The sequence below is a fragment of the Cylas formicarius genome, unplaced genomic scaffold (assembly GCF_029955315.1).
Source record: "Cylas formicarius isolate icCylForm1 unplaced genomic scaffold, icCylForm1.1 PGA_scaffold_7__23_contigs__length_41026272, whole genome shotgun sequence".
Classification (NCBI taxonomy): domain Eukaryota; kingdom Metazoa; phylum Arthropoda; class Insecta; order Coleoptera; family Brentidae; genus Cylas; species Cylas formicarius.
Genome location: NW_026844352.1, coordinates 3202516 through 3215271, shown reverse-complemented (window position 1 = coordinate 3215271; position 12756 = coordinate 3202516). Strand labels below are relative to the sequence as shown.

Sequence of the window (12756 nt, the reverse complement as noted above, 5' to 3'; positions counted from 1 at the left end):
GAATAGGAATTTGCCCAGGAATATAAAGTACTAATAATCATTTTATTTTTTTTTGCCTAAACCGCATTCCTCTATTTTTATCAATAAGCGAGATATTCTGCAGTGTCATAAAAAAAATAGACACCCTGTACTTAAATTATAAATATTAACAAGTACAACCTGTAGGAGGTGCGGTAATATATAATAATATATCTAATCTTCTTTAAATACTTATTTAATTTAAACGTTTTGGCAAACTTTAAGGAAACGATTCTTTGCTTGATTTTAACATGAAAAATTCGGTTTTGCGACGACACTTATGATTTCCAATTATCATTCACGCGGTCTTTTTTATCTTTTTTTATTTATTAAAACTTGCTACTACATCATCATTTTTAAATGTACTTTTTTTTAAATTGAACTAGCAATTTAAGCTAACCAACACTAACACCCGTGTGCGTGAAATATTTTTTGGAAAATTCTAGTCTATTTTTTTATTAGAAAGAACAGTATTTGTTACGTGTACTAGAGTCGTGAAAATTTTCGTATTTTTGTTACTTATTTTTATTTTTTTACATCAAAATTGTATATATACGCTAAATTCAGTATTTCACACTCTTTGAAGAGTCTCAATAGACCTCAGGGCTTTCTTTTGCTATTTGAAAACTGATATTGCATTGAATTTCCCCAAAAGAGAATACCATTATGCATTTTTGATTCAAAACTGCTTTGCTTTTTGGAAATTCAAAAAAGTTCATTGGTGTTGGAAAGGCTCTTTAGTTGTACAAGTGCTGAATTAATTCTGTCTTCAAGACTTAAAATTAACAGTGAACAACTTGAATTTCAACAGTACTGAGCGGAATGTGATAAACCAAAATTTGATAGGTGAGCAGAAAGTTCATTGATGAAAAGGATGAATAGAACAGGGCCAAGCCCTGCCGTACGCCGCTATCTACTGACGAGACTGGAAATTTTTTAATTTGTTCCATCTTATTCAGAAAAATGTCGTGGTTCATACTTACAAACGCCCTGCTAAGATCACAAAATATATCAGCATGGCGTTTTTACTTAAATAATCGGTAAGCGGTCAAGCATAGCTTATTCAAATATTTTAGCAAAGCATGATGTGATTGCTATTGGACCATAATTTTCAGGGTTTGTAGGAAAAAATTGCTCTGCTAATGAGAGAAAGTGGTCTAATGTACATACTTCCATACTTATACCTACGTACCTTTCAATTACATCTTGAAATTACATTTTCTTCATGTTAGATAACTTCTTAATTTTCTCAACTACATTATTATGACTTATCACCTGCAGAGTAAATTCGAAATAAAAACACCTATACTATTTATGTAAAAATTTCCGCCTAGATACGAGGGCGCTTCTAATAGTGTATAGTCTGTCTGACCCTCCCAATAAAACTTCAACGATGTTATTACCTATTGTTATTAAGTAAAGCCATTAACACTAAATTTATTCTTCGTTGAGTGACAAGCCAGAGATGGGCCAGGTTTATTTCCTTCTTTCTGATATATTTCTTGAGTGGTAGTGTTGAATAATCGTTTTTACTGTGCATTTCGCGTCGAAATCATTTGTCGTTTGATGCAAAACAGTTTTTGAAAAATGTATATCAAACTTTAATAAGAATTGCTTTCGAAAAACCATGGCTGTGCGAATAGTCTTTTTCGCACTATGTGCTACGCAGTCTACAAAGTCACTACGTAGCTTTGTATTTTTTATTTTGTCCTATAGGAACACATTGTTTTTCTATTGTGCGTCGTAAGACGGATTTACAAGTTTCAAAAAAGCGCAACTAATGGAAATCCTAAATTCATATGCAATTATGCATTTCTATACAAAACAACATAAATCCTGTAATAATTAATCTCAATGACGACGTGTAATTATATATAGATATTCCTAGTTATGAATTTATTGTGTATATTCAATGTCATTATATTTTCTTAGTGAATTTTAATTAGCTTTCACCGATCTAAATAAACCGGACCCGAGTTTTATTGCCGTTGGGAGGTAACTTCGGGCAAAACCTGAAGGTTTCTTGTTGAATCTTTTATGTTATTGTGAAGGCTATAAGATTGCATTAAATCAAAAGAGTTTGTTTTTCTGACAAAGAGATAGTATGGGTGTTCAGAATTATATATTTATGGCTGGTCTTTTCTTCAAAATGTTGAACAGCATTACTGCATTGTGCAAAACACGCGTATGTCATTTGCCTAATGCGTTTGAATAAATTATGTATAGAAACGTACGCTGGTATTAAAAAGAGCACCTATGAAACATGTTATGAATTATTTTCTTGTCTCTTTTTACAAAAATTCATACGTTTAGCAACTTGTTAGGTATGGTCTGTTCATGGATATAACAAAGTGACCAATTGCTTTTGAATGGGATTATCCAAGGTTGGTCATTAACACACAATGCAACAAGATTATTACCTAAAGTTTCGGAATTTAAATTCAGGTAAAATTGTGGTCCGTAATAGAAAATAATTTTATACCAACCTGTGTTTAATATTCTTTGGTTTGGTATACTACTTAGTTTATGTTTATTAGTAATTATTCTTATTTCGTGTGTAATACAGCGTGTGTTGAATCGTGTGCGAATTATGCAAAATATGCGCGAGTCTAGTGATCTCAAGAGATGCTCCCGCCCAAATGTAGAAAACACTATTCTATTGAGACTAAGGAAGTTATAAACAATGTTTATTCGACTCTCATTGAAACGGCCACATTGACGAAAATTCCAACATCAACTGTATGGAAAATTGTGAACAATCCCATTTCCTCGAGGAAAAAAAGAAGCGATGCTGACATTTTCTCGAGTGTAGATGAAAGTGATCAAGATATAATACGGTGCAAAATTTACCAGTTATAGGAGGAACAAAGCGTGCCTATATTAGATATCTTAATTAGGAGGCTTGAAAAAGATGAAACCGGTGTTAAATGTGGCAGAACTACATTATGGAAGTGTATTCAACACATGGGTTTTAGATTTAAAAAATTGACAAAAGGCAAATTTTAATGGAATCTTTTAGTATTCGGAAATGGCTACTCGAATATCTAGAAAAAATTAGGATTTACAGAGAACAACAAAGGCCAATTATTTACTTGCACGAAACCTGGTTCAACAGTTATGATACCCCGGAAAAGGGTTGGGTTGACTCAACTGATAAGTGTAAAACAAACGCGCCATCAAAAAGAAGTAAAAGAATTAGATTGCAAATGGACTTTCCCTATCTGCGAAAAATATTAAAGATTGTTCTCCAAACATTCCTCCTAATTGCGTCATTGTAATGGACAATGCAAGTTATCACAGTAGACAGTTGACTAAAACCCCTTCCTCATGTGACACCAAAGCAACAATCCAAAACTACAGGTATACCAAATTATACTAAAAAGCAATTAATTGAGGTTCTACAAAGCTTGAACCTACAAAAAAAATATGTCTGTAATAATTATGCAAAAAATTTAGGGCATACCGTTTTAAGGCTTCCACCTAACCACTGTATATTTAATCCCATTGAACATGTTTGGCACCAACTGAAATCTGCCAGTCGTCGTAACAATGTTTTCCCCGTGTTAACTCCAGTGTCCTCAAACTAACAGAAACCGAAGTTTTTAACATCCCTCCACAAAGTTGGACAAATTCTGTTAAACATATAGAAAAAGCAGAACAATCGTATATCCATATTGCAAATAGTATAGAACAAATAATAATTAAAACAGGCGATGATAGCGATAGTGATACTGACATATTACGTGAATAATTTTAAGTAATTTAAGTAAGTAATATAAATAATTTGTAATTTTATTTTAGATTTAAAAATAAATACATACATAAATAAATAAATATTGTTTAGTATCTTTCCTAATAAACCCCAAATAATTAAATTCTAAGCAAAGTACGGACCTGTATCATTTAGTCACTTTCTTACATCTATGAACAGACTTTACACTATTTTCTATTCTCTACTCCAAAATATCCAATTGTGCGCTGATAAAGTATGTGCAAAGTGTCACTTTAAAATGCCGGAGGTTTTCTAAATTTTAACCATGATATTTTGACGTGTGTCAGTTCTGACGTCACTCGTTCCGTGAAAAATCACACTCGTGATTGGAGAGGCGTCGATCAAACTCACATATATTTAGTTGTGAATATCCAAAAAGTTGCTAAGCGAGTTAGCCAGTTAATTTATCGAGAGTAATATTGTGGTTTATTCTTTTTAAAGAACTGACGCATTAATCCAAAAAACTATACGAAAAAAATTTGCCGACTGCACCGTCTTGACAGTGGCGCACAGGCTCAATACGATCATGGACTCGGACAAAGTCCTAGTTATGGACGGGGGTACCATGGTAGAGTTCGAGCATCCTCACACGCTCCTTCAGAACCCTAACGGTGTCTTCAGCGGGATGGTTAACGAAACCGGACGGAATTTGGCAACTCAGCTCAAAAAAGTTGCGCAAGATAGCTACGCACGCCGACATCACTCTCTTCCGGAATGACAGATACAAGTTCCATACAAACATATATACAAATTAGTGAATTTGTTTTTATATGTAAGAATAAACGCGAATGACTATCCTATTAATTTGTTTTTTTTTTCCTTAATTATATCAGAGAGTATGTGGTATGTGGTATATTCATCGTGAATTGATAGAACTCCGATTTAACTAAAGATTTTTTCTATTCCCTTTGGGAGATTCGATCGTTGCAAAATTATCCTGTCAAGTCTGATCATAAAATTACTTTTATTGGGGAGGATAAGTAATCAAATATTACTAACCAAGCAGCCATTAAACTGTATATAAATAAAACGATACGGGTCTTAAATATAATAATCATAATAAGGTTTATTTGCAATAAAAATAACGTGAAAATGTCATATTAAGCACAAACAGTTAAAAACAATTTAATGATTCTTACCCGACAGACTGTGTTCATGTACATTGTACACGAAAAAAAAAATTGGATATTTTTTTTTTAACATTTGAAGAACACCAAAACACTGACTTTATAAGGTTTGTGCGCGAGATATCAGGCAGGTTATTCTTGCTAAAACGACTTATCAACTTTGTGAGTTTTGCAGTGCTGACTTGATTCTCTGATTAGTGGGATTGTGGTAATTGGTATTAAAAAAAAAAGCTTTTTAAATACAAAGCGCACTCTTGTAGTTTAAAAACGGCGGTTTTTACGAAAGTAGGAAAAGATACTTTAGAAGACTCCATAAATTCTATAGTGGTGTAACTAATTGTCTCTGTTTTGATTATGCCCAACAGATGAAAGCGCACTCTGGATAGGCCTTCACACTGACATAATATGTGTATGACTACTTGTTCCTCTTCTTGACAGAATCGGCATTCAGTGTTTTCCTCCACTCCCATTTAGATGCCTTTTAAGCCGGCAGTGGCCCCGTCAATAGACACACCATTATTCTCAAGGCCTTTTTACAGGGCTTCTGTAAATTTGACTGATTTGCCTCTAAGGAATTCCTTGGCCTGTCTTTGTCCTGGCATATCCCTCTACCGTTGCCCGGATTATCTTCCCATCCATTGTCTGATTTTGCAATAGACCACCTCACAGAATGGTTCTGGTTCGAAAATTCGTGCCCTGATACCCATATTTATCATTTCGGTTTCTCTTGCACAATTTTATAGTGCGATTATCACAGCCTGGGACACTGATGCAAACTTACCCATTGGAATAAAAATTTTTGTATTCGTTCTGGATTCATATATTACAGCTCCCTACTTCTTCCATAGTTTCTATTCTTTTTTTTGTGTTTGGTTGATCACTGCCAATACTCTGACCCATCATCCGTAATTGTTTCTACCATTGTCAATGTGGCAACATTAGTCTTTCTGTTGATACCATGGTGCCTAGGTAAATTCAGAACTTCTTGTTCCTCTCTTATACGTAAGTACTTCATTTTTGCATGCTAGTTCCATTTTTTCTATTCATCATTTAGTTTCCTTAGCATACAGCCGACATCTTGCTCACAGTTAGCAACAATTACTTCCCCATTAGCAAAAAATTGCGTGCCACACACCTCTTGATCTAAATCTTATATAAAATCAACGCGAAATACTGGTCAGAAAAGGAAAAAAAAAGGGTAAATAAATGAATAGATAAAAAAAAGATTGGATTTCTTGCAAAACTGGGTCGCTGGGTGCTTGCAAATTAGTTACCCGTAGTGCTCAGAGTTCTTGAACGATGGGGGGGGGGGTCCACGAATAATAAAGAAAATATAGCACTATTTATCCTTAGGGCGCCAGGAAGTAGCAGGAAGTAGCAGACCTTCCAGTCTCTCAGATGGTGTGAGGAACCCGATATTTTACAAAAAAGAGAACATTAACGATGAAACCTACCATTAAATTTAAATTGGTACAATCGATAAAAGATAGTCGTGAAGGTTAAGGGGACAAAAAAGAGACAGATGAAAACTGGTCTACGTTATTTATTACGCGTCGATAATGAGAAACTACAAATCCGCTACATACCGACCTAAACTCCGCAAAATTCAATTGCCGTCCCCGCAACAAGTTGACAGCCCGTTTAATACGAAATTCCCAAAATAATAGAAATACACAAAGGGGCACAGGCGTACAGGGGCAATATAGGTAATTATTAACATAAAAAAACTCGACCACGATCATACTCAGTATTACCGGTACGTCAACTTCCCGCAAATAATTATACACAAATTTACAAAGCATTTGTACACAAATTTTAGAGAGTAAAACTACATGATTATTGAATTTCCGTGTCGGTATAGCAAAAAAGGGTATCGATTAAATTACCGAGCGTAACAAAAACGGAAAACAAAAAAAAGGGTATGCCTAACAATATCTCGCGCAGCGCTTACATCGAACCGGACATCACCTCGTTTATTTCCCGAACAGTGCAGCCTACAGGGGGAGTCTGACCTCGCGCAGATCTATCAAGTGAGCCGGTAGTCAGGCGATGATTCAAATGTGCTCCAATATCCAGAGAACACAGGAACTTCGAAGTTTGGATCCTCACCGAATACGTCAATCTAGAAGCCTCCGAAACGCGAGCCCTCCTAAAGGGGGTACGGGTGCTCTAAGGCGAGTATAGGGCTTCAAGGAGATGTGGGTGCTCCAACGAGAGTACGGGTGTTCCAAGGACCCTATAAAGTTTCCGCGTATAAGCCGACAGCGGCTAAATTCCGAAAACGGGCCGGAAAATTTACTGACTCTTTAAAGAGTGAACGGAATGGTAAAAGTAACAAAAGCTAAATAGTTAAAGACTTTACCTCGATGGATGTTCTTGAGGGTGAAAGCTTGGTAGGCAGCAGGTAGTAGTCAAATCCTCTTACAAAGTAAGTGTGGGCAGTTCTCCGAACGAACCAAAAATATGAACAGCAACGGAATCACCAAATCGCTGACCACACATCTAAGTGAATTTAACCCTATAACCGCAAAGCGATGGCTGAAGAAAAAGCCGGTAGGTTAATCACTTTTTGGCTAGCTACTACACTGTTCTTCTACCGAAACAGGAAAACGATATCATACCACGCATGTCGCTCGGAGCCAGAAGTGAGAAAGATAAATAGATTACTTTCTCAGAGAGATGCCGGAACGGAGAGAAATCACGGAACTTGGTGTATAAGGCCATAGGCCCAATGATACTAGTGATACGAATCTATTTCGCGAACGAATTTATTCCGCTGTCGGGTTCAATTAATTCTTCATTGATAAAAGGGTATAGTTTTAAGGAGACCATTTATTAGGAAGTGTGTATTTGAAACATTAGTAAGCAAATTAAATTACGACTTTCTTAACCGGGTAGCGCAGACGTCAGAGCTAATCAGGTGTTTGCCGGTGAGGCAGGAAAAAAAAGGCGCTTAGAATTTAAAATGTAGGCGCGGAACTACCGGATCGTATTCCAGTAAAGTAACAATTCTGAAGTGTTACAAGCGTTGCTAAGAAACATGTCTGTCATGAGAAATCGTTCTCATTATATGATATTTTGTTTCATATCCTAACTGGTTTTTGTGTAATTTTGTGAATTTTTTGTACCATAGATAAATCCCGACTCTTATATAACTTACCCAGGTGTTGCCAGAGGTTACCAATTCTGTGTTAAAATATTTGTATTTGATTGTTACAGCAATGTGGAGTGTACAAGTCTTTGACCAAACCGATGGTAAGGTAGAAAATTTACAATCCTAAATTATAATTGTAATTCTTCTAATTCGAAGTATTTTCTCGAAATACACTCACGATTAAATAGTTTTAAGGACTTTCAACTTTCAACTTAATTTTTAGACATACTTTTGTTGTATTAAAAAAACGGAAGTTAAAGAAACTTTAGTCGGAAATTTCTGATGAAAATATCATGAGGTCTGAAATAATCAGCATGCTTGATTTAAACTCACGTAACGACTATGGCTTTAGTCGTAGCTAACTTGTCTGATTACAATGGAGAGGAAGACAACCTTGGATAAGACTGCCTTGCACAGCTTTCTACCAACAATTCGGTGTAGTTGACCAGTTATTTGAAGACGCATGTAGTTGAATATAACTCGTTTAAAAATTGATTCGCGTAAGTCATTGCTGCCAACGGACATTAAAATATTGCTTTTCAGAATGATTACACTGATAATGGACTAATGGAACATTCGTAATACCTCGCCGCCTAGATTGACATCGTAAAAGGATTGAGATTTTGTTATCATTTTTATTTTTTAGACAAATCATCATTGGATGAAGTAGATATTCGGAAACATTAGGTTAATAATTTTTTTAAGGCAGGAATTTTTGATATCAATTTCGAGCTAATCATTTTTTTACCCCTTTGTTGGAGGGCATGTGGTTAGAGTGTTTTCCATCATGACGGGTAGAGCAAGTACCTTTGCAAAAACAGTACTATTCAACGCCATTTTGGGACTCGCGTCGCCCCAAATATTACCGAAAAAGAATATCTTAGTGCTCTATACGGCACTGTATACGGCCGCGTTTAACGCAATCTCATTTTATATGGCATTCGGCGTGACATGTTACGACAAGTTGGACATGAAGATGATACCGAGGGGTGTTTTCGTTTTTGGTAACATGTCTCTATTATTACTGAACAACGTCATATCCGCAACAATAATAAGGCAATACAACACTATGCACGCAATATCGCAAGATATCGAAATGTTTAAAACGAAAATAAGGGCTGCGTTTCGTAAGAAGAAAGTCATCGCCATAAAGGTTATACTTTTTGCTTCGGCGATGGCGCTGAGATCGATTTCCACTTTGCTTCTTCTCCGAATATCCTCAGTGTGTCACGTTCTCGACTTTTATTATTACCGATCCGAAGTCAGTCTGGTTTCGACCATAGTCGTCTTCAGGGATGCAACTCTTATCGTACGAAAATTCAACACTAACTTGCTGAAACACGGCTGCGGCAGAGGAGTAAAACACTACAGACGTTTGCATAACCGTATATGCGAGCTGATAGAAAACACCGACTACGCGTTTGGCGCGAACCTGATGATGACCATTACTTGTCAAATAATTTTCCTCACTTTTAGTCTTGCGGAAATTTCTCAAGGAAAGTTTACGTTCGCCATATTTTCGTCAGCATCTGGCTGGGTAAGTTGTAAGTTTATTTTGGTGTTTTTCTTTTGTAACCTAAGACAAAAACAAACGAGTCGCTCAGAAGCAGAGTGCCCAACTGGAAATATTGCATAGCTGAGTTTTGCAGGCAGCCGCAACTATTATCAAAATGAATAAGAACTAAGATTTTCACGAAATTATATATTTTTACATGAAAATTGTTTCGGCAACTCCGTATCTTTATCAAATGTAATATTTACAATCTACCTGCTACTACATATACCGAAAAATGACAATAAAACCTTAATTAATCTTGTTGCGGGAATTTAAGTTTAATAAAGGAGAGGTATTTAAATCTCATTGATCGTGAAGCAATACATTGGAATTTCTCATTTTGTTAATCTCCATGGCTTCCAATAAATTTAATGTTCTACTTTTTGTGGCTGTATGTAAAATATCAAAAATGTGTTTTCTGTGTTTAAGTGTATAGCATAATTAGAATCTAGACTATTGTTTTTAAACGCTCTTTTATATTCGTTAATGCGTTTCCTGTCTGTCCAACATAAATTTTAGCACAAGATCCGCATTTCCACCTGTATGCACCTGATTTTTAAGATTGTGGATATTTCGTTTTATTGTTTTTTAAAAGTTTTCCTATTGTGTTGTTAGTTCTGAAAGCTATTTTTAAACCACATTTTGACCAATGTTTTGAAACTTTTTCACCGAGTTCTCCTATGCATGTAATTGTTTTAAATTGTTCGTCTTCTGTATTAGGTTTCGGATAAATACTGTTTACTGTTGTTGTTATGTGTGACTGTGTCCGTGTGTGAAGGTTTATGGAAAAATCTAATTTGTTGTTGTTGTTTTGCGATTTCGTAATATTTAAGTCTAAAAAATTAATAAAGTTATCCTTTTCAATCTCGATAGTGAATTTTATACGATTATGTAATGAATTAATGTAATTTAAAAAAGAATTCAATTGTCTGTTCGTTCCAACAAAGCAATCAAAGACTTCATCCACGTATCTATACCACCATAGAAAATTTTTACTTAAAGGATGTTCTAGTATGATATTTTCCAAATTATCCATAAAAATCTCGGCTAACAAAGGACTAAATGGGTTTCCCATAATCAAACCTTCCTTAGAGATGTAAATCTGTCCATTAAATTCAAAATGATTTTGGTCTTTAAACTTCCAAACTTTTAAAGTTCCACACAGATTTTAAACCAAAATTTGGCATAAAAAATTCTTTTCAATTAATCAACAAAATTAAAGATATCAAAATCCCTTCTAACGCAACACTATTGTCTTTTGATGTACAAAACTTATTTCCCAGTATTCCACCTATGAATGTTTTAGATTTAGTAGATTTCGCCCTAACTCGGAAATAGGTCAATCCATTGGTGAAAAGAGATTTATTATTATTGCTTAATAGTATCTTTACTTTACTTTATGAATGTTTGCCTCTTTTTTTAAAATTTGCCAAGATGCCTGCCATATACTGCTCAAACTTAAAATGAAATGATTATTGTATAATTTTTTTGCATCGGCAATTTTGTGATGTAGCTTTTTTTAAGATATTATATTTATTTAGAATATCGTTATCTTTTATCCTTACAAATCTCCCGGCAAACAACCCTCTTTGATAATATCGCTGGAAAGCCATGACTTTATATTAATTTTACCATCAGACTTATATCTTTCTAGGGGAAAACAAAATCTAAAGTTCACCATAAATTTTTTGAAGAACCAACGAAATTTATTCTCTAGGCCCTCCCAGCCTCGCAAGGCAGACCAACCTACGTTAATTAGTTCTTTCCTGAAGTTATTTATATTTGTTTCTTCAGTAAAGCGTCTTCTATAAATTGGAACAGATTTTACTTTTTCGTGGAGTGCAGAAAAAGATACTTTTTGCATGAAATGATCAGATATATCCGTATAAATCACTTGAGCATTTAAAGCATTTAATGAAAGCGTACTAAAAATGTTGTCAATCACAGACTTGTGATTATGAGTAATTCGAGTATATTCAAAGATGGTTTTGTTCAAACCAAAGAATGGAAACAGATTCACAAGTGCTGCCACCCGTCTAGACTGAGAATCGTCAAAATTCACATTAAAATCACCACAGAAAAAAGATGCGGTGTTCACCTAATGTTTACAGAGTCAGAAAATACCTCACAGAGAGTATATTCAAAATGTCGGTCTACATTTAAAATAGGCTCATTTTTTACCTTGAAGTTCAATCCCTCTTTAACAAAGATTGCAACTCCTCCACCAGTGAGTTCAGAACGAGAAGCGGAATTAGCAAGCCGATAGGACTGCAAGTTTCTTAATGATAATTCCTCCCAATAGCATCATGTCACTTCTGAAAGGCTTATTGAATGTAATAACAATTCGAGCTGATCAGACTTATTCTTCATACTTTTAACATTTATGTGAGTAACGGATATTTCTTCCAAAGTAAAATCATTTGTCATAGTATTTACGTCGGTGGTTGAGTTGAGGCTTTGAGGAGTTATTTCATTGTCCCGTACTGAAGTCACACTTGCGGACCTAGATTTAGAAGATTTAAAAGATGGTAAACTTCCCTGATATTTATAATTGGAAACGAAACAATAAAGGAACTACCACTTGCTGTTCTGTTTAACTCTGAACAGTTAAATTTAATGTGTGGAGCAGTATATTTTAAAAAACCCAATAAATAGGCAGAAGTTGCCTCAAAAGATATCATTGTTTGGGGATTAATTTTGTCCCCATACTTGTCGTACTAGATCCTACTATCGGTCTAGTTTTATTGAAGTTGAGATGCGGAATGTTGACTCCTAGAATTTGTGCTCTTTAACGCGTTTGTTGATTTCGAGTATTTTCTTTTACAGTGAAGGACTCTACCGCTCGACTAATTTGACTAAGTGTAAACGCATAGGCGGTAAAGTCTGTTCATAGATATAAGAAAGTGACTAACTGACACGAATCAAGGAAAGACCCGGCCAAGCTGTAAGAATGAAATACGGCCGAACAGGTCCGTACTTTGCTTAGAATTTAATTATTTGGGGTTTTGTTTTTGTATGTTTTTATGCTTAAATCTAAAATAAAATTACAAATTATTTTTATTACCTACTTAAATTACTTAAAGTTATTCACATAATATATCAGTGTCACTATCGCTATCATCGCCTGTTC

General features: G+C 35.0%; 1 protein-coding gene across 3 annotated transcripts in view; it reads left to right on the top strand.

Annotated features, from left to right (window-relative positions):
- The window catches only part of LOC132704773 (ATP-binding cassette sub-family C member 4-like), a 33562-nt gene extending 28980 nt beyond the window's left edge, over positions 1 to 4582 (top strand). For all 3 annotated transcript variants that reach the window (XM_060675008.1, XM_060675007.1, XM_060675009.1), the window contains one exon: positions 4232 to 4582. In XM_060675008.1, coding sequence (XP_060530991.1) covers positions 4232 to 4508 — 277 coding nt within the window. In that variant the 3' untranslated portion in view covers positions 4509 to 4582. The remainder of the gene's footprint in view (positions 1 to 4231) is intronic.
- Positions 4583 to 12756: the final 8174 nt, after the last annotated feature.